The sequence below is a fragment of the Callionymus lyra genome, chromosome 8 (assembly GCF_982586985.1).
Source record: "Callionymus lyra chromosome 8, fCalLyr1.hap1.1, whole genome shotgun sequence".
NCBI lineage: Eukaryota > Metazoa > Chordata > Actinopteri > Syngnathiformes > Callionymidae > Callionymus > Callionymus lyra.
The window spans coordinates 19,830,681-19,858,680 of NC_141825.1; the positions used below are offsets into that span (position 1 = coordinate 19,830,681).

The window sequence follows — 28,000 nt, forward strand, 5'->3', positions numbered from 1 at the left end:
TTTCATTTGTCAAAGCAGTGTAGGGAAGCATGTTGTAGTTGTCCAGCTATAAAGGACCAGATTATAAGGCGTAATATTGACGAAGATTTTAATTTCATACACCAGATTACGGGGCACAATAAAAGTGAAGTGCGTTGTATTACCCCGCGAGGATTCAGACTACTGGGCCTCCAGTATTGCGGAAAAATACTTTGGTACCTGGCGTTTCGACTTACCAAAGTCATATTAAACCATTTTGACAGATTTCGAGCGATATGTACCACATAAACTAGACTCAAGGTCAGTAAACACAACCAGAATAAATGCATAATTCGCAACGGATTATATGGCGCATTTTCGCATTATTTTGGATTTGTGTGCCTTGAAAAATACAGGAAATATGCGTCTTTACCATTAGAATTTATTTAAAGCCTGCCAGAATTGTTTTGTTTCTGCCTACAATATTAAATGATTTGTGATGTTTAATTCTTAAGTAGACTCCGTACGCCAACGGCAAACTTTGCCCCCCAGCGTAACAAAAAACTACACCTGTTTTGGTAATGTATTTTAGTTTCATTTGCTCTAAAATAATCTTGATTCAACATTTGGAAAAAAAAAAAAATCAAAATATTCATCAATGCCTGTTGTTTCAAAGAGAACTCCAAGTCAATTTGTAGCAGTCATGGTTTTAGCTGCACCCGACAAAATCCCTCATATACTGTACATCTTTTAACACACACACTCAATTAATAAATAATACACACTTTAAACTAATGATGGGTTGATGAAGCTTCATGAAGCAGTGTAATGTTTAACAGTTTAAATCACTACTTTAAACACATTCAAAGCGCACTTTATCAGAATTTAAGAAGCATGTAATTTGTTTAAATTGGCAAAAAAAATTATTGATAAAGCTATGTCACTTGTTCTAATCCAGTTGTCCCTTGACACACTTTCCATAAAGGTTTTTGGTACCAGCCACCGAAAATTGTTTTCTGTTGTGTTGATTATTTTTGTCTAAAGAGTTGTTTTTTTTAAAGATGCTATTTGCTAATAAGTAACATTAGTCTGTGACTCTTGACACATCAATGCAATTGTTTCAGTCAAGTTTACTAAAAAAAATAAACCAGTAAACTAGTGAAAGTGAGCGACACACAAACTTATTTTTTACTGCTTTTATCTAAAGGGCGACCTGTAAATATGATGCTACAGTAAACTATCCCGCGGTGCAAATAATCTAAATGACTGACTTAAATGTAAGATTTACAGATGTTACGAAAGTAAGGTCATTGTTTGGTCAGTTTGCAATCGAAAGTCCTGTCAGTACTTCAGCCATTATTGACGAAAATGAATGCAACTGCCGTCTCTAACCCACTGCCGTATCCACACAAAATGTTTCTTGAATGCATACGTAGCTACATTAAGTGTTAGCTGTTGCATTTACCATTAACCAAAAGGTTTAAAGGATTGTCCGCTCTTAAAGAAGAATGGAATGACGCTAACACCTGTTAAACAAACCGGTCTTTGGCAGTCAGGTGTTGAGGCCATCATTTAAGGGTCGTTCTTTTAAAGGATTCGGGTGAGCCGGTGTGGTGGGAGGTCCAGGTCGATAGGAAACCTAGGATGCTCTTGTTTACTCTCCAATTAAAAGTCTTCCTGGGTCTTTGATCTCAGCGGCGCTTCTGAAACGAGGCACAGACAACAAAAGGAGTTTCCAATGTTTCGTGGGCCTGTACAGCAGCTCTGAGCAGACAGCTGTGGGGTTGTCATCCTTCCAGCACTTCAAAGACGCCTCTGTTTACTTCCTGGTATGATGGGATGTCCTGCAGGGAGGCTGAGCAGCCAAGAGTCCTCTCAGCGTGTTTTGGTCGACGCTGACCTGCATCACTTGATGTTGGCGCCCATCTCCCAGAATATTTAACCCTCAAAGACCCCCCTCTGGTTTCAATAAATAGCAGGACTGTAGTTTGCTCTTCATGGCCCAGTTTGATCACATGTATTTTCATTTTCATTATTCATACAACTGGCTCCTTGTTTTACTCTGCGCTACTTCATTTATAGATGTCACGTTTCTACTCTCCTGGAGGCATAAAGTGTTGAATCTTTAAAATTCCAAAGAGCCACGTGGTGCATAAAACTCTCAGGCTTTTACCTGAAGGTTGTACGATTTTAAAAAATGTATTCCAAAGAAACTTGTAACATTGTATAGATTATTTTATCATAAATTCATTAGAGACTAAATTAACTGTCTAAAAAAAGGTGTTCATAAATAAATCAGTAAAGCTTACTTCTTTTATTTTTAAGTAATAGGTACAAGCAATTTTGAATTATTGAAATAATTACAATGAAAATAAACTCTTAAAATATACCTTCTTTTTTTTATAAAAGAAAGATGGAAATGGGAAATCAAATATTTACCTCAAAGGCTAAATTGGTGTGTAAAAAAATATATAGATACACATCCAAACCATACTCTTTCTAAATGGCGATCTATTGTTTTCCCCAAGTTAGTTTTCACTGTTAAATCCTATTATGTTTTGGTCATAGTTCTTTAATGATTTATATTTAAATAAACTGTGTATAAAATAAATACATAGATTTTTGAAAATAACAATTAACATGCAAATATTAACATTTGTGTTGACTGAGGACAAGAGGATACAGTCGACTCCAGCTGCTTTTAAAGCTGATGTTTTGGTTTTAAAACAAATTAAATTAGATACGACTTAGTCAAGAGTCTTGTGGTCTGTAAATTCTGCAACACCAGAGTCAAGTACTCCACAATACTACAAAGATATCTTTGTTTCTATAATATCACTATTTGTCCTATCGTTTGCCCGTATCTTGATGTGTATCTTATTGTTTATGGAGTCAGGAGACTTCAGTCATGTACAAGAGACTCGTGGTAGAGAAGCCGTTTCCTGACTTATGAATAAACTAGTTTACTAAATGTAAGCATTGCATTATGTGGGTATGCTAGTGGTCAAGAATTGCAGCTTTGTGACAAATAACAACATAATTTTCTCCTGGTATGATAACGTTTGCGTTTTATTAAGCTCTTCACCTACACTTGTTTTTACTTTAGTAAAGAAAAAGTGTTGGATGCCTTAAACTAAGGCTTGTCAACAATTGTATATATTTTTCTAACGTTTGTTTTCCTACTGTATTTCGTGTTCATGATTTTGACAAAAACAGGCTTGATAACAAGCTCAGTGCGGTCGCCGAAGAAGCTGCACTGAACTGCTACTAGTTAGCTCAGACCACATGTTGTCATCTATAATTATATTTTTCCACATACGCTTGGATGGTATAAATAACCGTCTTTCTCCAAAATATCTGTCCGAACGCCAACTGGTTCACACTGTCCTGATAAAGTCGGCGACACACACACACACACACACACACGTCAGTGGCTTATTTCGAACTCCTGTATCAAACGGCAGTTTTCATGAAACAGAGCTGGATTGTCAAACTATCTGCAGAGCCTTGATGCATTTCTGCAGCGACGACACAGCAGCGCCGCGAACAACTGTCATCTCTATATCATGATTTACGCTCAGTAGGAGGTAACATGAAACCCACCACTCCCCAAAGGCTGATCTAGATTCTCATCTCTGGCTGTTTTATCTCACTGATGTGGTGGGAATACAGATGGCTTCAGCTTATAGAGGGGGAAAACCATTTGTAGAATCCTTTAACGATTTAGACTAAATAGGAAAAACTCCCTCCTGCTGAGACTTTTAAAGAGATGCTTGGTAAATTGAGCAGATGCTGTCAGCATTAGAAGAAGAACTTTACAAGTATTAACGCTTTTAATGAGGTTTACTGTGTAAAAAATGCAAACTAATAACTAGAGATGTGCTGATGAAGCTTCATGAAATAGGGTCATTATTTTCAGAGACCTCTAGATGACGGTCTCCGCACTATTTTGCTTTGTTTTGTTTAAACTGATGGCGCCACCTACTGACCTCTAAACAACACAACACTGTTTCATTAAGATTCATGCATTTCTCCGATCCTTAAAACTCTTCACTGGCTTCCAGTTTCTTTCAGGATCAACTTTAAAATTCTGGTTCTTACTTTCAGATCTATTCATGGTCAGGCTCCTCCTTACATCACTGATCTGATCCAGCCTTACACCCCAGCTCGGGCTCTGAGGTCTGTGGATCAGAATCTACTTATGGTTCCACGCACACGGTTCAGGACCAGAGGAGAGAAATCTTTTCAGGCTGTTGCTCCTAAGCTTTGGAACGATCTTCCTCTCTCTTTGCGCTTGATGGATCTACTGACTCCTTTAAGAAACACCTTAAGACGTTTCTATTTGTTCAGGCTTTTCCTTGAATTTCTCGAACTCCTGTGTTGTTCTCAGTATTATCTTGATCGTTAAAGTATGTACTTTTTTGAGTATTGTTTTGATTGTCTAAGCGCTTTGTGACCCTGGTCTCGAAAAGCGCTATATAAATAAATATTACTTACTTACTTACTTACTTACTACTAACCCTTTCATTCAACTTCATGTTGACAAAACATCCCTTGATACTGAGTCATTCCTTTAAATTAGCTAATAACAGAGTTTTGTAAGAATAATGACAAGTTAGGTCTCAGGATGAGGCTATATTTTAAATGGGGAATCTCGACGATGCTCTCATCATCATGTCTTGATACTTGCCAAGTTTGGTCCCATTAAAGCTGTGGTTATCCCGGCTTACGCAGCCGGTCGCCGCGTCCGATTGGAAGTGAAGGATCAAGTTGTTTCAAAATGAACTTTGTTTTTCCAAGGATGTTTAGCCATAATAGTCAAGCTGATCACAAAAGACTCACACCCACAGCATCACTACTAAATGTGTGTGATTCATCCCATCTTGTAGGAAATCCCATTCCACACATTCTTCCCAGATTGCTGCAAATGCAAATGGAGCAGGTTTATTTTCAACCCAACGGCGAGAAGTGATGAATCAGCAGTTCAGGAGTCGGTAATTTTCATATAAGAGATCATTTCCCTTTAGTGTTTGTTTCTGCATCCCACAATTTCAGTTCATTTTTCCTTACACACTTTTTTTAGTCGGCTAGAGAACCTTGCAGAAGACTTGACATTGGAGCCATTGTTTCTTCTTACAATGGTGGTTTGTTTTTATCTTCGTTTAATCTTTAATACAACATCTTTGTCTTCTATTCAGCTTACTTATTGCTGACGGCAACTAATAAAAATGGATCCAGAAAGGCACTTTGAGAATGTGTACCTCTGCCTAACTGCTCAAGAAAACCCATACAGTGATTCCTCCAAGCCCTCAACATTATCACCATTTAAGCATTTAAGCAAAACACAATAGGCAAAAGAAGACCAGCTCACTCACTATGTGGCATATTCTTCAAATCATTTTTGGATCCAGATGGTAATCTAGAACATTACCAAAATCTAGTCATCTGTTCCTTGTACGGTTATACATGTTTGTTCTTTTTCGACAGGAAAATAAACAACTAGATTTAGAGATTTCAGATTGATCCAGTTCATGAGAATTCATGTTTTTGTAACTTTTTCTTGTACATTATTGTGTTTGAAACCTTGTTTTTTACCACATCAAAATAAACAATAGTGCATAATGGTTGCACTTGATGGGGATGATGTTGTGCTAACATGAGTGCAGCTGAGTATAGTGGCCATGTTTAATATTGATTTTATTCCATCGCTCACTTATAGATTTAATTCACTTCCTACTTGTGATAGATGGTTCAAATATTTCACCAAAAGTGCAGTTAATGTCTGAAAGCACATCAAAAATCTTCTTATTTTTAATCTGAACTTGCTTGAGAATATTTTTTAAATAAGAATTAAAGCATGCAACAAGTCAACGTGTCATCTGACTTCTAACTACAGTCACAGGTCTTTCCCACAATGAGATCCGTCTGTGAGAAGGTGTCAGAGAAACAAAGAGTGGCTTCAGACATCTTTAACGAAATTTGCGGAAAAAAAAAAAAAAAGGATTCACCGCAATCATAAGAGATAATGTGATCAACACGTGTTACACAATATGAGCCGGTGTGAAGGAAATGTGGCTGCTGCCCGGGTAAATGAATAGAAACTCACTGAGTCCATCACACCTTCACTGCGCGGCTGTATCTTCTAACACGTATGATACCATTACCGTGGTCGGCTTCGATCGAGTTAACATATTTGGGGGGAAATGTCGGTGAGCGAGAGAGAACTGATGCATGGAGCATGTGGACAATGAAACTTAAGAAGGGGTAAAGTGTGAAATAAGAAACGTGACACAAGGTGGGCAGATGCTGTAATTACAGGCAATATGGGATAATAATATTAATAAGCACCACTAATAAGACTCATTGAGGGATGAGGTCATTTGAAAATACTTTTATATCATCAACTCTTTGCTGCTTTTCTCATTTGTCCAGCTGCTGGTTAGAATCCATTATGGTATAGCATCTCGTTTTCTTGATATAAAGTGTAACTAGATATGGTTTTGATAATATGCCGACAATGACAAGAGAATGATGAACATGTGTATCTTACTGTTTGTATATAAAGACAGGGATGTGTGTTAACGCTTTGCTTTTCTTTTTTTTCAGAGCAAGGAAATTGCCTTTCAGCTGCAGGAAGACTTAATGAAGGTCCTTAATGAGTTGTACACAGTAAGTGAATGCTTTTATTCATCTAATGTATTTGCTTTGACTGAGGATTAGACGTCCATCTACTGCAAGACCGATTAATGATGCTCTCGTGGAAGGTCCCTAAATGGTTATCAACGATCGTATACATCTTTATCAGGGATGAGTCTCTCTCGTTTGAATGGTGGTACGATACAAATGTCAGTACATGGTTTATGATACGATTTACGCACAATGCATGTTAATACGTTACGATACGATGGAAGCATGAACAACTGAAGTGCATTTCTGCAAAACTCGATCAATACTTAATAAATACAATACTATTAAATCTCAACAAATACGAATTAGTTTCCCCGAGACTCAAACCAAAAGTGACCAGAGGTTGTGGGCATTGAATAGCATCGTGGCAACTTTAAGTAAATTATTGCAGTTAAATACAGCATTACAATTCGACTTTGGTATGTCGTTCAGAAAGGTTAACTCTTGTTTTATCTTAGGGTCAATGTGACCCAGAATCCTGAAAACAAACGTAACTAAACTCAGTGTAAATTCTAAACTCCTACCTTCTTTTTTCTTCCCATGAAGAAGTAGAATTGTTCATTGGGTTGATAATAAAGGAACTTGGATCATATCTATTCAATAAAGGTTTTGACACCCTTAGAGTAAGTAAGTAAGTAATATTTATTTATATAGCGCTTTTCTAGACCAGGGTCACAAAGCGCTTAAACAATCAAAACAATACTCAAAAAAGTATATACTTTAAAGATCAAGATAATACTGAGAACAACACAGGAGTTCCAGAAAATCAAGGAAAAGCCTGAACAAATAGAAACGTCTTAAGATGTTTCTTAAAGGAGTCAGTAGATCCATCAAGCGCAAAGAGAGAGGAAGATCGTTCCAAAGCTTAGGAGCAACAGCCTGAAAAGATTTCTCTCCTCTGGTCCTGAGCCGTGTGCGTGGAACCATCAGTAGATTCTGATCCAAAGACCTCAGAGCCCGAGCTGGGGTGAAAGGCTGGATCTGATCAGTAATGGAAGGAGGAGCCTGACAATGAATAGATCTGAAAGTAAGAACCAGAATTTTAAAGTTGATCCTGAAAGAAACTGGAAGCCAGTGAAAAGTTTTAAGGATCGGGGAAATGTGAGTTCTTCTACTAGAGCGGGTCAGAATTCTCACTGCAGAGTTCTGAATCAACTGCAGGCGAGACAGCTCCTTCTTGTTAAGACATGAAAACAAACTGTTACAATAGTCCAGGCGAGAAGAAACAAACGCATGAATTACAAGCTCCAGATCATGTTCCGACAACATTTTCCTAAGTTTAGAGATTTTTCTCAGTTGAAGGCGAGGAAGAGTTGCTTGAACAAGTACAATATTACTCACCACCAAATAAAGTGAGGATTTGAAGATGTGTGGGTCCAGAAGGGATTTTCAAACACGTGTTACCATATGTTCACATGAAAATATACTACTTACCACTTTAACTCGGTCAGATATGGAATCTGTGTCACTTTCAATTGGGTCATGCTTTGACCTCATTATATTCACAATGGGAGTTCCATACATATACATAGCACTGGATTGCATCAGACAGGCACATTCCCAAATCTCTGGGCACCGGCAGTGAAATAACAGGTCTGCTCCATCTTTAAAAAAAATATCCCTCTAAAAGAAGCACCAAAGTAAACATGGCAACGTCTCACTCCAGACCAGTAAGTGTGGAGTTCACGGGCCGAGGTCGGTCACGCACCGATAAACTGGTTCCACTCGGGTCGACCTCACCAGAAGCAAAGCACGGTCGACCAATCGGAGCCATCTCTGTTGCTTCATTCATCCCGAAATAACTCGTTTCGGGAGTTAAATGTTTAGCTTTCGTGATGGGCGTTTTACAAGTTGAACTGAAGCTGAGGTTTGGTGCTGGCGTGGTCCGTTCACTTGAGCTGTAATTTGGAGGAAGTTGTTTAAATTCAGATTAAACATGAGAAGTGTCTTCTGCTCCTAATTCATCTTTTCAATACTCGTATGTACAAAAGTACTTTCAGCATTAAACATTATTTATTTGCTGATGGATCTACTGACTCCTTTAAGAAACATCTTAAGACGTTTCTATTTGTTCAGGCTTTTCCTTGAATTTCTCGAACTCCTGTGTTGTTCTCAGTATTATCTTGACCTTTAAAGTATGTACTTTTTTGAGTATTGTTTTGATTGTTTAAGCGCTTTGTGACCCTGGTCTGGAAAAGCGCTATATAAATAAATATTACTTACTTACTTACTTACTTATGTTTCTGGAAAAAATATAAATATTTTTTTAATAAGTTGAACTAAAATGTTTTTTACTGGAGCGAAAAAAAAAAAAGGTGTGAGTGAAATCACAGACACGTTTACAAAATAAAAATGGAAAGTTTATCGCCTAAAAAGGCTCCTTGAAAAGTCATCTTCACTGTTATGTTTTTCGCTTCAATTTAACTCCCACGATCAGTGATTCATCCTCCTGTGAAAGGGACTTTGCTCTCTGAGCTTCCTCTGGCGGCAATAGTTTTCTCAGAGCTCTGCCCTTGAAGGTTTCATTGTTCTATCTTTGCTGCTAACTCGCTCATTCACTACTGAATAATGGCGACGGTTCTTACAAAAATTGTGTTTAGTCAGAAGTAGATCCTATCAAGCAGCACTTTTCAACCTAGAATGTGAATATAATATTTACAGCAAATATAACTGTCCTATTAATATTAGCCATTCAATGTATTTCTGCACTATAACGATTTGATCTCTATTGCTGATATAAAACTGCAACTTATCTATGGATTTTTCTGGATTAACTGCCACCAGAAGGCGCTGTAGCAGGAAGAGTTAGAAGATACGAGGAAGGCGATAGTGCTCCCACACCCCACAATGGAAAATAAAGAAAATGGGTTAGGATGCAGTTTTTAAGTAAAAGGTATTCGAGCTGGCTAATGATAAGTAAACAGATGCTGCATGTATGAGACTTTGGAGACTGCAGCGTAAAGAACTGACTTAATGTAAAATGTTGACAAAGGTGATAAAAGTCGATGCCCTGACTATAACTTAAGGCTGTTTTTTTTAATATAGTCGTGTTACTGCCGTGGTACGAACTCGGAAAAAGTATTATCTTAATTGAAACCTAAAAAAAAACGATCATTCTTTGTACATATCAGACAGATGCCTCTATATTATCTTCAAAAAGTTTTTTTCTGTTTCAATTTAGTTCAATGGTTCCCAAAATCCTGGTCATGGGACCGGTATTGGTCTGTGAGGCATTTCTTACGGGGCCACTCGCAAAGAAAAAAATAATTGTATACTTTCTGATCTATTGATTAGAACTGTCTAAACTGTGTTTTATTTAAAAAAAAAAAAAAACAGATTGTCTCTGAAATAACATCAGCCTGTGACTCTTGACACCCAAAGACACTTGTTGACGTCAAGTTTACTAAAGAAAATAAGCCTGTAGACGTGTAAATAATGAATAAAACAAGAACTATGAGAGTCAAGAGCTCTTGCTGTTTCAGCGTTATGTTGAAGTTTATTTTTCATGCACTTGAAGTTTGTTTTTCATGTTATTAATGCTCTTTTATCCGAAGGCAGGTCCGTAACTATAATGCGGATATAAAACCGTATTGCGGTGCAATAAATGTTGACCCCTGATTTAGATAATGCTGCTTATAAGAAACATCTTAGACGTTTTTATTTGTTCAGGCTTTTCCTTGATTTTCTGGAACTCCTGTTGTGTTATCAGTTTTATCTTGACCTTTAAAGTATATACTTTATTGAGTATTGTTTTGATTGTTTAAGCGCTTTGTGAACCTGGTCTGGAAAAGTTACTTACTTACTTACTTGTATTCAGGTGCACTTTATAGTCTCTGAATTACGGTAGCAGTCGTGCTCATGAAACTCAGTTGAGATGGAGATAAGTTTGTGCTGCAGTGAGGGGGAAATATGACAATATTCATTCACTAGCGAAGTTAAAAAAGAAAGTCATTTGAATCTCTTATCTATTTCCGTCTCCTCCATCCGTCGCGCCTGAAGCCAGTGCATCGTGTAATTGTGTTAAAGTTTCACATAAGCGTCGCACATGTTCCTATAACAAAATATGATATAGTGTGCCGAGACAAATGCCTCATCTCTCCGTGATTTGTGGTTATTAGTGGTTATGAGGCTCCTGTATAAAAGGGTTAGAGAGATCTGTCTGCAGGCTGTGGTCGAGAGAGCGAGTCTAGTGTGTGAGGAGCAAATTAAATTTCTGGGAAAAATCAATAGTTCAAGGGAAGGGGAAGGAAGGCTAGTCTTGACAGTGGGTCAGGCTTTAGCCATGAAGATGGATGGACTTGAAAGCGTCGTAGGAAGTGCTCCTTCCATGTTCTTCACCGCTTTTGAGTTATTTTAAAAACATTTTTCTGCAGGTGATGAAGACGTACCACATGTACCACTCGGAGAGCATCAGCGCAGAGGGGAAGCTGAAGGAGGCCGAGAAGCAGGAGGAGAAGCAGATCAGCAGGGGGGACCCGGTCTTCAGCATCCGCATGGAGGACAAGTACCAGAAGCGGAACTCTGTGAAGAAGATCGAGAAGATGAAGGAGAAGGTGAACGCGACCGTTTTTCTTTGTTGACCTACGCTAGGACTGGAGATACAACCATGTCTGTCAGATCCTAGCAACGTCCTGGGAAGAAATGAAAGAGTCAAAGGATGGAATAAGAAACATGGATATTGTGACATAATGGAATAAAAGAAAGAATACAATGAATTCAAATAATTAACCACAATATTGTATTATGAGCCAAAAGTAATATCATTTAACTGGAAGATGCAATATTCTTAAACATAAATACTACACGTGTGTCTCTTTTCATAACATGTTTCTGTAATTATTTGAAAATACAAAATTCATTTAACTTCTAATGATGTCTAGAAAATTTCACATAATTCAAAATGTGTATATTTTAATTCTAAATAATAATAAATACTGTTAAGAATACAGACACATAAAATACACAAACAATTATTCACCAAAAGAAAAAGAAATGTGACAATAAATACTAATAAATACTTTAATACTAAGTTCCTGTAAATTATTCACAAGAAAATAAATGTAATACTTTAATGCAATTGAGAAATTAAATTAATTCATAAAGAAAAAATGTTATTAATATTTTAATGTTGTTTAATGTTTAATATATGTGAAAATTAGAAAATTCTATATTATTAACCACTGAATTATTGAAGACTGATAAAATATCTCAACAGAAACTGTCAAAATTTGGGGACCAAACATTTCTTTTTAGTTTCATTCTGACCTTCTGAGGGCCAGAAAAAATACAGATGAAGGACCACTAGTGGCCCCCCACCCTGACTCACTTGTTTACTGAGTCACATTTGCTGTTCAGACGATAATGAAAAGTGTCTTGTGTTGTTCTGGAAGAACTTCATGTTTCTCGTTCCTAAAAGTATTAGCAGATATATTTTTCCTTCATGGTTTATACAACAAAAAGATTCATGCTGTTGTTGTTGTAGATGTGAAATCTGCTTCACACGTGCGACTCTTCTTCAAGCATGAAATAAAATAAAATAAAAAAATGTCATCACTGCACGACTTGCTTTCCCCACAAAGTTCTATTTAAAAAAAAAACCTCTGAAATGAAAGAATCAAGTGTGAAGAATCTTCTTCACACTTGATTCTTTCGTCCTAGAACGTCTTCTCTGGAATTTCAAATATTGATGGTTTGAAAAGCCAAGTGTGAGTCAGAGGATCAATCAAGATGTCGTCTGAGCTGGTGGGGAAATAAAAGCACAATTTAGAAATTAGTTTTGTCTGACGTTGACTGTGTCTCCATGATTCTCTCCTCAGCGTCAAGCCAAGTACTCGGAGAACAAGCTCAAGTCGATCAAAGCACGGAACGAGTACCTGCTGACGCTGGAGGCGTCAAACTCGTCCGTCTTCAAATACTACATCCACGACTTGTCTGACTTAATCGACGTGAGTAAAACAAGTCATTTTAGAAGCGACTAAGAGATGTTTTGTGCTCTCGTTTGACGAAACATCAATATTTGTGCCGAGTTCTCCTCGTAAAGTACATTTAACAAATATGGTTTATTCATCAACAAGAAGGCAAATTAGCGAACTTTTCCCATCACTATTTGGATCACCATATATCTCTATTAATTAATTTACAATATTTCCTAGCATTATCTTATCTCAGAGCGCTAATGGCTACAGTTGAAAATTATACAATGTTCAAAGACGATGTTTCAGGCGGTCACTCCCACATTCTATCATTCCCTTACGTGTAAAGGGAACCCCAAGAAACTCCTCAATTTGTGGCCTGGTCGTGTGTCGCAGAATATTACGAATCTATTTGAGTATTTATAAATTAAATATTACGTCACATGTCAGTAGAAGTTCTAACGCATCTCTACTTGGACTTTCTTGGCTCGATTCATGACCCCTTAGCCTGGGATTTGTGTATTTTTCAATAAGGATGGACACTGATCCAGCCTTACACCCCAGCTCGGGCTCTGAGGTCTGTGGATCAGAATCTACTGATGGTTCCACGCACACGGTTCAGGACCAGAGGAGAGAAATCTTTTCAGGCTGTTGCTCCTAAGCTTAACAATCTTCCTCTCTCTTTGCGCTTGATGGATCTACTGACTCCTTTAAGAAACATCTTAAGACGTTTCTATTTGTTCAGACTTTTCCTTGAATTTCTGGAACTCCTGTGTTGTTCTCAGTATTATCTTGATCTTTAAAGTATGTACTTTTTTGAGTATTGTTTTGATTGTTTAAGCGCTTTGTGACCCTGGTCTCGAAAAGCGCTATATAAATAAATATTACTTACTTACTTACTTACTTACAGAAGCATAGTAATAATATTTAATATAATTTTGATAATAAATAATAATAAATTGTTATACAGTTTGTAATAAAAAAAATGGTTTTAATAAAAAATAAAGGCTAAAAAATTGATAGTGTTTCATCTGTAGTCATTAGCTCTGGGTAATTAGTTATAAAAAATATAGTCAATTAATTATTAAGTGTCTTCTTTTTTGTTCCATCCCTACACGAAGATTAACAGTGCTTTTGTCTGAAGAGTGAGTCCATCACTCGTCCATTGTGACTCACAGGGTCGATGATTCTCTGGCAGCGTCAGAACCTTGAGAAGACTTTAAGAATTCTAATCAGAGTCTGATGACTTCAGCAGTCGACGTGAATAGAAAAGACAGCAGACTGTGGGATGAGAATTACAGCACAGGACAGGATTAAAGCAGACTATTAACTCCAGCTACTCTCCTTTCTTTTCTTCTTCTTTTTCTTCTCCTTCTTTTCGCCATGTCATCATTAAAATCCCCCACCGACGATTTTTTTCCTCGTCACACTTTTGGAACATTTCTTCTTCTATATTCGTCAGGCTGACGAATTAAGTGATGAAGTCTCTGACCTCTTTTCTTTTTTTTAACTTGCAGTTACGCTCCTTCTTCTCCTTCACACACTTTTCAGTAGAATTCACATGAACTACCTTAAACATTATGACCACATCATTGAACCTCATGTGGGCAAGTTATTTAAAAGTATTATTCAACTTAAAAATACATTATTTTAAAGTTATTCAACTTAAGAATACTCAAATGATTTATAATAAAAATGACTTAAATACGTTTCTAGGTGTAAAGAAATATAGAGATTGAGTTCCAAAAATAATTGGAAAAAAAATCAGGTATGTTTTTTAATACAATAATTAAAAAAAACAATAATTATATACATTATAGAAAATTTATAAAAATCATAACGTACTGTAAAAATTAATTTAAATAACATTGTTAAATACAATAAAATATTATAAAAATATAACAAGTTTCTTATAATGCAAAAAAAAGGAAATTATTCTTTATATATAAATATATTCCTTTTCTTAAGCTTGTGAAAATCAAAAACAAAACTTTTAAATATTAACATATTAAAAAAAAGAATCAAAAATAAAAATACATGAAACATTTAAGGTGCAAAAAATCTATAGATTTTGACTTAATACTGTATATATATATAAACATATAAAAATAATCGTGAAAATTACAAACAAACTCCTTTAGATGTATTTAAATAATATGTAAAAATAAGAATCAATAATAAAAATGCAGAGTACATTTGTGACTGTCAAACTAGAACATCTCCACGTTGACAACTTTATAGTTTCTTTAACCTGCCGGGCTGCATTAAGTAAATGAAAAGAACAGTCAATATGGTTTTTAGTGCACTTTATATTAATATTATTTTTATGAACAAACTTTATTTCAAGTCCTTGTGGTTTCATTTAAAAACTTGGCTTAGTTATTTTCAATACACTTGGAATAGTTTCAGTGCAGAGCAGGTGAGATCATTTTTTATGTCTAACCTTGAGGAGACGTCCGATGACTATCTTGCTGTGCACTCGAATTGCAAAGTTTCCAATGCATCACAGCTCAGCAGGGTGTCCGGCGTGTGTGTGTGCGTTTTGTGATTTGTCTGGGTGAGAAGAAATTCAGAGACTGTCTGAGATTAAAAAAAGAAAAAAAGAGAGACCTGGTGCTCCAACTCTGCAGCATGTGAATCACGGTTGGATTTCAAACAGTGAGACCTTGACAAAGACTGAATGCATCACAATTAAAAATCTTCATATTTTTTCAACATACCTGTCACTAAAAAGTATTTTCATGTCATACTGGCTCATCCTTATTATAAATGTTTTATAAATATTCATCATGAGTTAATTAGTTAACCTATGTGTTATTTCAGGGTCAAGGTGACCCGAAGGGCCGAAAAACAAACGTGTTTCTGGTTTTCCTGGGTTGAACGACCTCCACCTTAAACAAAAGGCAATAGAAGGGATACCACAAACGTATTGACATGACCCTGAGATAACGAAAGGGTTAAGGGATCATTTTAATTAAACATTTTTAAGTAATGGTCTATTTGAGTTCCTTTAAAAAACTTGATTTTTCTTTCAGTATAATGTTTTTTCCTTTTTTATTTTCTGTGATGACCAAAATGTTTTGTTAGTTTAAAGAAAAACAAATGAAAAACGAATGTTTTTAATGCATGATGCTGGAATAAATTACGTTTCTGTCTTTAAACCCTTGTGTTATCTCAGGGTCAAGGTGACCCGAAGGCCCGAAAAGCAAATCTGTTTTAGGTATCCCTTGTGTTATCTCAGGGTCAAGGTGACCCGAAGGGCTGAAAAACAAACGTGTTTCTGGTTTTCCTGGTGTTGTCTGTGGGTTGAACGACCTCCACCTTAAACAAAAGGCAATAGAAGGGATACCACAAACACATTGACATGACCCTGAGATAACGAAAGGGTTAAGGGATCATTTTAATTAAACATTTTTAAGTTTATTTAGGTTCCTTTAAGAAGCTTGAATATTTTTCCTTTTTTATTTTCTGTGATGAGAAAAATGTTTTGTTAGTTTAAAGAAAAACTAATGAAAAACGAATGTTTTTAGCATGATGCTGGAATAAATTAAGTTTCTGTCTTTTAACCCTTGTGTTATCTCAGGGTCAAAGTGACCCGAAGGCCTGAAAACAAATCTTAATGTTGTATCCTTTCTGTTGCATTTGGGTCAAAATAAACAACCTTCACCCCTGCATATGTATTTATGGAAGCCAGGGAGGTCGTTTTGACCCAAACGATTACATTTGTCTTGAGGGTTTCGGGTCACCTTGACCCTTAGATAACCGAAGAGTGAACACGTCTAAACCAGAGACATCTTCAACATGTACTCTCATCTTCTCTCTCCACCCAGTGCTGTGACCTGGGATACCACGCCAGTCTGAACCGAGCCCTGCGGACCTACCTGTCCGCCGAGTACAACCTGGAGACGTCTCGCCACGAGGGGCTGGACATCATCGAGAACGCCGTGGACAGCCTGGACCCTCGGAGCGACCGACAGAGATTCATGGAAATGTACCCGACGGCTTTCTGCCCTCCTTCCAAATTCGAGTTCCAGGCCCACATGGGAGACGAGGTACTGTAGTGGCTTCAATGATATTAAGTTGAACTGAATTAACCTCAAGCTTGAACACATTCATCAGGCGTCTTGTTTCCTCTTTTAGTTATGAGGTGAATAAGCTTTTTTAAGAGCTTTTATTGGGATCAGGTTTTTACTACTGTTGACGAATCACATGTTGCTCAACATGTCATCATGTCTGTTTACTAGCGCTTACCGGAGGTTACGCCGGCTTGTTTTTTTCCCCCCGCAGTGGGCTGTAATTTCAGGATTCCTGATCCCTGACGCCGTGTTCCTTCTCTTTCGCTCCAGGTGTGTCAGATCTCAGTGCAGCCGCCGGTCCAAGGCGAGCTCATCCTGAGGTTCCAGCAGCTCCAGTCCCGGCTGACCACGCTAAAGATAGAAAATGAAGAGGTAAAGAAATGCCGCTGCTCCCCTTTAAAATTAGACCTACCTTAAAGTTCATGCCGTGTATTTGTAGTTTTACTTCCTTCATCTTATATTTTCTCCTTTCGGCTCTTCTTGGAGGTCGCGTGGGGTCAGAACTCCGGGGGCACCGCTAACTTTGAGTTAGCAATGGCCAGATGGCCGCCGCGAGTCGCGGGAACGCCACATTTACCCTTGTAAAATAGACGTGCAAAGTGGTGCAGTGACCTTACAAGAGCAACTGTCAAATCCACAACAAGTGATTCGATACTCCAGGAAGGAGAGGCGGAGGGCAGCGCCTCAAAGAGTCGCAGCTGCTTCCTGCCCTAAGTGGGAAACTTTTTTTTTTTTGGATTATCTAGTTAACAGGAAGCATTCGGTGTCAACCATGAATCATAAGCTTTTTTTTTTTTTTAAAGTAAGGTTTTCACCCCTTCTCACACTGAACCATCTTGTGTAGACGAGAAGAAAGAAGCTCAAAGTTCCTGTCTTCCTGCCGCGATCTCCCGCTAGAGCTGCCATCATGCCGCGCTAAGCTAGCTGTCAGATAGCTTACTGAAGAACTCGCTCCACTGGCGTTCCTGAGAGCCTAAATAATACATCTTGTGTCTACATCTTAGTTTGTGAACTTTCCTTCTGGCAAAGTTTCTTTTTTTTTTGTTGGATCCGTTCAACCAGCTAGCTAGCTTTAGCCTATCATTCATGATCAGATTTGTCGTCTCTCAACTCGCTCGGCCTTGGACTCTAATGGTTATGTCGTCTTACTCTGTCGCTCTATATGGTAGTGAGTGCTCTTCGCTGTTCTTCTGGTAAATAATGTATCAACACAAGAGCATCTTTAGTGTTGGCATGTTTGGCCTGGTTGTTGCGTACACAATGCTAAGCTAAACATGCCCTTTTAATATTTAACCTCATTGTTCATTCATTGTATTTCAAGTTTGTTTTTTTTTTCATTTTGACGCACAGTTTTGCGGAAGAGTTTATGATCCCTTAATCCATGGTTTCCGCCCGTATGTTGACATTAGCTGTGTTTCAACCTGCAGTGTTTGTGCTAAACTGTCATCCGGCTCGGGTTGAAGAGGTTGACGTGTCGGTGAAGTTATTCATCAGTGCAATGCAGGAGAGAAATGTATCAATATTCACATAAGTGGTTCCAGGGGCCAATGAAAACAATCTCTCTAGTCCAACATGGCATGGCTCTGAAAATAAAATAATCAAGCTACTACTATTTAATGAACAATTTAACATGCATTTTGTTCGTAAAGTTCTTAATTTAAGTGTATTGTATATTGTGTATTTGTTACTTTTTCAAAATAAATGTCAGTTTAATTAGGTTTTTTATTATATTGTGATTTTTTTTTGTTGTCATTTTAACGTGTGTTGGAGCACTTTGTGAGTAAAAACATGTAGAGAGACATAAAAAAGATTAAGAAAAATAAATTATAAACTTACAGTAAAAGCCGAGTTTATATATAAGCAAGACTGAAAAAGTAAATCTTAAGGTCTACATCAAAAATGTCAACACTAGCTGCAGTTTTGAGTAAGTATCTCCACATAGGGGCCTAAATAATTCAAAAAGGTTTCTCTGTATTATTTTTGCACTTTCTGATGGATAGATAGATTCTGGTCCAAGACTGAAAGGGGGATATTGTACCAATATATAATATTTGTTTATATTGGTGTACATTTAATATTAGGTAAATCATTTTCAATCAGTTTAATATGTTTTTTGTCAGATAAAATGATTCATTATTATTTATAACTCCTATATTAAGAATGTGTTCATGCTTTTAATATTATTCAGTAAAATAAAACGTTGACAAAATAAAGACTTGCAATGTCACAAACATGCTAGCATTCATTTTTGACACTTTTCCAAAATACAGACTGTATTTTGTATTATGTTTTAAAAAACTGTGTTTAGGAAAACTTCAGTGATGTAAGGATATGTTCAACAACAATGATGTAATTCTAATACTCTAAATCTTTCGTCACTTCCGTATGATGAGTTTTTCTCCTCCTCCTCAGATCAAAAAGACGTCGGAAGCAACACTGACCACCATCCAGGACATGGTGACCATCGAGGACTACGACGTGTCGGACAGTTTTCATCACAGCCGCTCGACCGAGTCGGTCAAGTCCACCGTCTCTGAGACGTACCTGAGCAAGCCCAGCATTGCCAAGAGGAGAGCCAACCAGCAGGAAACCGAACAGTTCTATTTCATGGTGAGTCACGGAGATGATGCCGCCGTTTGATTATAATTCAACCTTGAAAACAGGAATGTAAGAAAAATGGAGCTTAAAGCCATTTCTTTTTTCGTATCGTGAATAGATTATTCAAGGGGTCCCTCCCTATATCGATGTTCACCTTATGCGGTCTCGTTTTTTTTAGCACATTGTACTGCATAATTAAATATGTTGTAGAAAACTGCAGTCAGGAAATGCAAAACTCCTTATTTTTGGTCACCCAGTTATAAAAAGATTATTTGTTTGAACAGCATGTGACTTTAAATACGATGTAACTACCTTACTTATGGTGCCACCAAAACGGTGAATTCCCATGATGCCCTTTCAAGCACTGCTCCATTTAATGACGGCTAATCACTTCAATACTGTATTTAAATTCTACATCTTTGTCGCTACGACAACTGTGATTTGTTGGCTGGGCGGCAAAGCAATACAGGAGCTGTTAAGTAAGTAAGTCATTTTTATTTATATAGCGCTTTTCCAGACCAGTGTCACAAAGCGCTCCAGTTCCAGAAAGTCAAGGAAAAGCCTTAAGGTCACTGTTACTGAGGGGGGGTTCAAAGGAATGGCACCTCATATTCAATGTGGAGTTCAAATAGAAGTTACTTGATGTAATAATAAATCATTTCATGTTGCTAAAATGATGGAAAATTTTGATGAGAATTTGAGTTTATAAAGAGTGCATTATTAAGCCTCATGTATGCGAATAGTGAAAATTAAACGGTTACTACTTTATAGGGATGTGTATTGGCAAGAAACTGGCGATATGATATGTATCACGATACAGGTGTGACGATACCCTATATGCGATACTGTAGGAATAACGATTTATTATTTATTTTAAAGAAAGAACACTTTTTTCTGGCGTTTACAACAAATAATTGGGCAAATAATTTCTCTGACCAAATGTGAAAGTGCTTGGAGGAAAGTGCTTTTCAATCTGTATTGTCAAAACATATAAAAACATACATATTTAAGAGTCAAAATGTGCTTTAGCAAGCTAAGACGTCTTATTATTATTATCTTTATTCCCCTGTTCCGGTCTGGAGATGGACACGCTCCGATAAAGCCTAAAAAAAAAAGTCACGTCCTTTGCCCTTGGCTGCCTGATCGTAGATTGCTGTCCAGAGAGAGCCGACGTCGAGGCCCCGCTCGTGTAATTACTCTCAATTCTCCACAGAAATTCCGGGAGTATCTGGAAGGCAGTAATCTCATCTCCAAACTGCAGGCCAAACATGACGTGCTGAAGAGGACGCTGGGAGAAGGTACAGCAACAGTCGCTTCCGTTTAAACTCCTCATTCTTCTTCACGCTGTGACGTCACTTGTGTTTTTCTGGATATTTCTTTTTAATTTTGTGCCACCATGTATTCTCGAGGTGGGGTCTCCTGCAGGGTTGTAGCCGTCAAACTAGACAGCAGTCGTCTGTCATTGTGCGACAGATCCGCGCTGGTGGTCTCACTTAAACTGTCGTCTTAGTAAGTGATGAAGCCTAATGCGAGCCCTCCTTTGGTCATGCTCGTGTCAAGGAAGTTAGTCACATTAGAGGAGCCATATGGTCTCCTGTTTAAAGTTATATAAAACATTTGGAAGCCATTTCCTGCTTCTCGCGTGCTTTTCCCAGTCGTACGTATAGAAGCGCAGAGCTGACTAATGGCTACGGTCGAGAATGTTTGTGAGTTCTTCACGAGGCAGATTTTAAGATCCTCTTAAGAGGAGGAACTGAGAAGCACGTTGGTGTTTGAGTGGCAACTTTTCATAATCTTTTGTTCTTCTCCACCTGCAGGCCACAGAGCTGACTACATGACCACAAGGTAAACACTCAAACCCTTCTCCGAACTCAGGTTTCTTCTCGCCCCTCAGCGGTAGAACACTTTCCTATCATTTAAAATCATATGTTTATTTGTTTTATTATTGCGGTGATTTACATCATGCATAGAATTAACCCAAATAATTACAAAAATATATAAACATAAATATTTTAGACAGCAGATAATATCATACACACTCTGGAGCCAATGTCTCAAGCATAATCTTTTTTTTAATACGATTTTTTTGTGAAAAACTGATGTTTTGTAAATGTACCACACTGATATATAAGTATATATAAACCTATTAAAAGAATTGCAAGCTGTACTTACTATCTTAGCTAGTTGCTAACAGAGCTAACTCCATTTATTCTGATGCAATATTTTTTTAATCTACTAATACTTTGTTTATTTTGAATATTCGTTTTCAATAGATCTCAAATTGGTTTACAAAAGTATAATTACTAAGAAGAAATTCAGATAGAATACAATAAATAAAAATCACTAATATATTAAAACATTTACAAAAGCAAAACCAAGAGTTAATTATAGTTATTTCTATCTTTAAATGCTCAGTTAGTTCAGTTTATTTAAGGATTCTTTTCAAACGATAGTGTTACCATATTTTTATGCCGTCTTTTTTCCTATCCCTGAGATGGAATGTTGATAACACAGAAGGCAAAGTAAGTATTTGTCAAAAACTGAGGCAGAAAACCAGGTTTTCAGTCCTGAAGTGTATAGATTAGAAGGCACTAATGGTAAATAACTTGTTTTGAACAAATCTATTAGAATAAAGTTATTCCATCTCCAGGACATTTCCAGTATTTTCATGTTTCAAATCGGATGCTTGTCCTGTCAACTCGGGGCGACATCACAGAGTCTCCAGACCATAACGTGCCATGTAGACTGACAACCATTCACACACATTCACACACACACACACACCAGACGACAAGTCTATTTTTAACAGATTTTTAGTGATGGATGGATTTAAAGGACTCACTGGAAATGACTATTGTCTCCAATACTCTTCTAACTTCTTGTTTTGTTTTAGACATCCAAACGGGGCGTACAAAACCCACACTGGCACGCGGCGTGCTAGACCGCGCTCTGTGTTTAATGTTAGGTTGTTTAATGGCAATATGGAGACTTTTATCAAGGTACAGCTCCTCTCCTCTGCCGACTCCACGTCGCTTATCTTCCTTCTTTCCGCCTTGCTTTCCTGGCCCTTTTTTTTTTTTTTTTGTTGGGTGGGTTCCCCCAGAGGGACTGGTGCTAGTCTTTAGAAGAGCAGGAAGTCTCGGTTAGGACAGTGTCAAGAGGTCCAGTCCTGACTTCTTTCTGTCAGGATCCCACTGTTTTATCTCGGCGTTTTTTTATAAAAGCTTCGGTGGGCAGCTGCTCTGGTTCTAATCTGGGTCTTGCTTTTCTTTTTTCTCTCTCTCTCCATTTCTGGCTCTTGCATTTCCAAAGCCGTGGACGACGGAACTCACACACGCGACACCAGGTAGACTTCTTGGGGGGACCGTCCTGCTCGCCTGCACTTTCCTTCTATGGTTTGACTTCTTGCAAACGAAACTCAGACTGACTTGGATCCACTTTGGGTTCTTTAAAGGATGGTACCGCCAACATTCTAACTCATTTTCTGCTCACCTTCATGTCGGACTAAGGGTTTGGATTATTTTCAGAATAAACTGTTAAAAAAAAAGACACTTAAGAACATCCAAATACCTCCATATTGCTCTGTTCCTCCTTGATATGAGGAATTGTTCCGAAAACCTTAAACAAGTCTATATTTTAAGCTTGTTTTTTAGCAGAAGTTTAAAGAATAAAAAGCAATTCAAACAGGAAATACTCCGTTTTTTAAGGAACAATTCCACTCGTCAAGGTTTCAGTACAAGATCACAGACGAGCAATATGGAGGTATTTGGATGTTTTAAAGTGAAGTTAAGACGAAGAGAACTAAACTCTAGTTGCTACATTGCAATGAACAAACATTTATATCTAACTTTTATTTAAAAAGAAATGGATTACTTTGAAAATAATCCCAACACTTAGTTGACATGAGGTTGAGGAGAAAATGAGTGACATTTTGGGTGAACTAACCCTTCAAATGAAACCGTCCGCTTCCAGAACGTTACATCATCCTGGCCTGTGCTCGTCACCTCCACAGCTCTTCTCTCCAAGATGGCTTTTCTGTATTCAGGCCATGTGTGCACCCCTGAGGCTTGTAAACAGAGCCACTGTATTATTAAAATCTTGGTCCAGCACAGCAGGCCAGGAACAAGAAATACACAGAAAAACCAAAGTTGAGAGATGCTACTTTAAGTGCCTCTTAAATAGAAGTTGTACTCTATTGTACTCGTCAGTATGTGTCCGTTTGTACAAAACTCTCTTTTCATTGAAATATTTACATTAGAAAATTATCTTAAGCCCCGCCTACTGAAAACACTTGGTTTTTCTTTGGCTAAAATCTTGTTGACGATAACCACACTCACTCAGCTGTGACTGGTCAGGCATCAAGTTTTGTCGCACAGCCTCATCAATCCCTGAAGTCTCCACCTCCAAGGGACTCATTGTATAAACAAAGCAGAAAAATGACAGCTCGCTGGCTGGAGAAGTGAAGCCATTATTGCGTCATAATGGACTCCGCTCTCGTAACCTCTTTTTTGCTGAGATTTCAGACCTTTTATAAAGTGATAAGTTAAAATCATGGTCATGATGAGGAACTTACTGCATCTTGGAGAGGAAGACTTCAACATTTGAACATGAGAGTGAGTCAGGAGAGTTGAAGTTTCACATTAGTTCCCCCTAAAGTGAACGCTGAAAGTATTCAAGTCAGTCTGGGTCAGTAAGATGGTTGCTAATCTTCACTCTTTTACTCTTGGAATGCTAACATTGCTTGCGTCAAATGTATTTCTTTGTGAGCTTCTTGTTCAGAAATCCTAATTTTTTAATGCTTTTAGAACAGACGGAATAACTTGATGGACAATATTTTTTATTTTGTATTCAAATTGTCCACTATCACCTGAACTGTTTGTACAAGTTTTACAAACTCTTTTGGCAACATTACTGTAAGAGCAAGAACTCCAACCTTATTGCTCATAACGCACTGAAAAGAATATTTATTAGCAATAACGTATCATATTTCTCTTGTCCATCTTCTTATTCTGTCTTTCTTGAAAAAAAAATCTTGTTTTGATTTTAATTTTAGTCTACGGAACACATTTAAATAATTAATTAACCAATGTTTGAGGTCAATCTACTTTTCTAGTTCTCCTTACTTGGATTAAATACCTACAGACTATGACATCTTGGAGAACTTCAACTTCTGTTAAGCCTGCAAACGGTTTCTGGAGATAGGAATGTGTGGGACTCTTTGTCCGGCTCCTACCTCTCCTCCAGTAACCAGATCGATATATTGTCAACAAAATGTGTCACAAAGTGCAAAGGAGCTGAGGATGAAGCTCAGAAAATTAAATGTACAATTAGACAATTCTGTCGCCATTTATCCAATTAAAATCCTAAAGATTAAATGATCCCATTATAGATAATAGAGCTTCTAAGTTTGAACAGTTTATCTAGTAAACAAACAGCTATTTGTGTCTGATTAAAAAAAAACATCAGTAGAGCCTGTTATGATTCCTGATTTACATAATTTGTATTTGTACTTTTGATAGCCATATGTGCGTGTATTAATTCACTTTAAGACAGTTTTGACCTTTACCTTTTATTCATTGTTTATATTCAAAGTCATGAATAAAACAAATGTCATTATTTTATTTCTCAGATATTGTATTAATTTCTAATGATAATCAGTGAACTGCAAATGCAATGAAACTGAACAAATAGAAAACTAAAAAATGGGAGTAGAAAAAATTGTCATAATAAATAATATATCATAATATAATGATCTATTTTACATGATTCATACCAAAACTAATATTTGGCTTCTCTACTAGGTCATTTTCATGGTAAAACTGGTTAGTTAATTTTTTAATTGTGTTCCCCGATCTTATCTCTAAAGCAACGTGACCATTAAAATGTTTTAACATGAGGATTTAATCATGTGTTTTGCTTAAAAAGGACTCTGGACAAGCAATCCCTCGTGTGGTTGAAAGCTGTATTCGCTACATCAACCTCTATGGTAAGTTATAAAGGAGAGCAGACGCTTCTTTAATCTAGGCTTGACTAGAATGGGTCAAATGAAACCAGATATCTTGGATAATCCCACACATCAAAAATAATCTAAAACCAATTGTGTTTTTACCTTAAACTATTACATCTAATCTCAACAGAGAACGGTTAAAGAACGTTTCTAATTACACGCTTGTTCTTCTGTGTTTTCACATGATCTGTTGCGGATGTTCCTCACAGGGCTGCAACATCAAGGAATATTCCGAGTGTCTGGATCCCAGCTGGAAGTGAACGACATCAAGAACTCGTTTGAAAGAGGTTTGTGGCTCCAGATGATTTTTCACAAACAAGAGAACGGATGTTTGTAAACACGTGCGCCTCGTCATGATGTCCTGTTGAACATCCAAACATTGTCTCGTCCCAGGAAACGACCCGCTCACTGACGAGGAGAACAATCATGACATCAACTCGGTGGCCGGCGTGCTCAAGCTTTACTTCCGCGGTTTGGAGAACCCCTTGTTTCCGAAGGAGAGGTTCAACGACCTGCTGTCCTGCATCAGTGAGTACCTCTGTGGTCATGGCTTCTGCGGTTTGCTTGGATACAGATGCAAAAAATCTTCATTAACAAACCACACTTAGATCTTAGAGCCTAGTTGACCTTGAAATCCCTTTTTTATGGTACCATACCAATGTCTGAAGTGGGTTCCTTTTGCATGGAAGTGTATCAGTGCAGTCTGAATATTGAATGGTTGAATTTCAAAGGTTGGAATATTCCATTTTTTATTGAAATGTTCATGTTAATAATTCATTTATTGAAAGGTGGAATTTGTTATTGTCTGTTTTTCCCTAATAATTAAAAATATAATTTTTTTTTTTACATTTTAACTTGCAGAACTCAAATTTTGTTTGTTTCTCATCGTTATTTTCTTTTATCTTTCATCATTTTCAAAAGGAATTATTCATGTACACACAGAGTTTGATATTCTAACCAATAATTAAATAATACATTTTCTAAATTCGATATTTTTATTTTGAAGCCGATTAAATCAATATAAAAAGTGCCATAATTTAATGGGGAAAAATCTGTTAAATCCAGAATATTTTCTAAATGAAGGATGTCTTTTTACACATAGTTGGATGTTCTAGTTCAGATAAATAAAAAATAAAATTAGATATTTCTCAAGTGTATAAATACAATATTAAAATGTTGGTATAATAGAGACCCCATGATTAGCTGGATGTATTTAAAATGCTTCAATTTAAAAATAATAAATTAAGGAAAATGCATTTTTTAAATATTTAAAATTACAATATTACAATCTATGTGTAAGAAAATCCATTCATTTGTAGAATAATAAACATATCTAAATCAATTTTAAGTAAATAAAACAACAACAATTTATATTCTGATGTCTTTGATGCACTTCCATCAATCGTGTAGTCGCAGAAGATACAGAGAGAAAAGACGCCTGTTTGCCACTTTATTGCTCTGCCGGGAACTCGTACGTCATCACGAGCCGCTCAGAGCAATATCACTCACAAGCAAAGCTCTGATGCTCCTGACAGAAGCTGCTTTGTCATGTTTGGAATTGATCGCCAGACAATTCGCTCTTTGTGAACGTGCCACCGTGAACTGTGTTTTCACCACTGGCTTCGTGTGAAACGTGTCCACGGACGCTCGTGTGTACCTGCTAGAACTCAGCGCTCGCTGGCTGATGCTTCCCCCAGTTTGCTGTTAACACACCAGAGCCGATGGAGTTCCCTTGTTTACATTCTTCACGACAACATGCCAGAGAGTCATGCGCCAAACACACACACACACACACACGTCTATTTATGAAGTTGACTGGAGGAGGTTTGCACCTCGCTAAAGTGTCTACAGCCCGTGATGCACAAAAGCCGGTTCTGGAGAGCTCAGGGGACACATTCCTGGTGAGGTGTTGGTGAAAGTATCCCAGAAGGCAGTGTGGCTGGAGGGTGACGCGGCTATTTTTAGCCGCTCGACTGCTGCTCAGCCAAAGGAAACACGTCGCTTCAACAGAACAAATGAGACGATAATGGAAGTCCTGAGGGCAGCTCTTCCCACCTGAGTGATCAAACATCACACGGATCTACATTTTTTATTGTTTATTTATCAGATTTTCAAGTTTTTTCAAGTACAGAGAAGACAAAAAGCTAAAGAAAAAGACAATACAAAAACCAAAGATTGGACAATTTCTATATAATAATCCAAATAACTTTGCATACTGTATATTTATTCCATTTGTTCCATCTATTCCTGTGAGTCCCAGATTTCCTCCTTAGAAAAGAGTTCACATATTTTCCTTTAGTCATTTCAATCCAACAGTTGAGTTGAATTTACTTCTGAGAATGTTTTTACAAGTGTGTTTATGACAGTGACCTAAAATATTTGCACATTATTAGCTCTTTGCTCTTTTTCAGATGACATTCCTGAATTTAGCAGGACAACAGTGAGAACTAAACACCTGTCAAATAATGTGATGAATTAAATTAAGCCATAATACATGTAAAATTTTATGTCTTATTGTGCCTGAGTCGTCGGAGTGAAAACGATGATCAGTCACACATTGAAGTTGACATCGATTGGTCTGTTGAACAATCATTGTGTAACACTTTTTGATGCGTTACTTTACATGACTTTATATAGACCTGATGTTGTATTTTTATTTTCCAATGGTTTAGACGAAAGAACACAGCAATATTCAGCCCCTGCTGGTGGAAACTAGATGTTGCCGGTAACACTTGAGTCTGAAATACAGACTTTATGAAGAC

The 28,000-nt window shown here is 37.2% G+C and overlaps 1 protein-coding gene across 3 annotated transcripts in view; it reads left to right on the plus strand.

Moving 5' to 3' along the window:
* The window catches only part of srgap1a (SLIT-ROBO Rho GTPase activating protein 1a), a 93,582-nt gene that overhangs the window by 45,633 nt on the left and 19,949 nt on the right, over nt 1-28,000 (plus strand). For 2 of the 3 annotated variants that reach the window (XM_087798124.1, XM_087798126.1), the window contains exons 4-15: nt 6,565-6,627; nt 11,019-11,198; nt 12,462-12,590; nt 16,388-16,609; nt 16,904-17,005; nt 19,046-19,243; nt 20,445-20,529; nt 21,049-21,076; nt 22,125-22,230; nt 25,157-25,217; nt 25,448-25,525; nt 25,632-25,766. In XM_087798124.1, the coding sequence (XP_087654250.1) occupies nt 6,565-6,627; nt 11,019-11,198; nt 12,462-12,590; nt 16,388-16,609; nt 16,904-17,005; nt 19,046-19,243; nt 20,445-20,529; nt 21,049-21,076; nt 22,125-22,230; nt 25,157-25,217; nt 25,448-25,525; nt 25,632-25,766 (1,387 nt within the window). Of the gene's footprint in view, nt 1-6,564; nt 6,628-11,018; nt 11,199-12,461; nt 12,591-16,387; nt 16,610-16,903; nt 17,006-19,045; nt 19,244-20,444; nt 20,530-21,048; nt 21,077-22,124; nt 22,231-22,543; nt 22,578-25,156; nt 25,218-25,447; nt 25,526-25,631; nt 25,767-28,000 lie in introns of all 3 variants that reach the window. The other variant, XM_087798125.1, reaches the window with a different exon arrangement.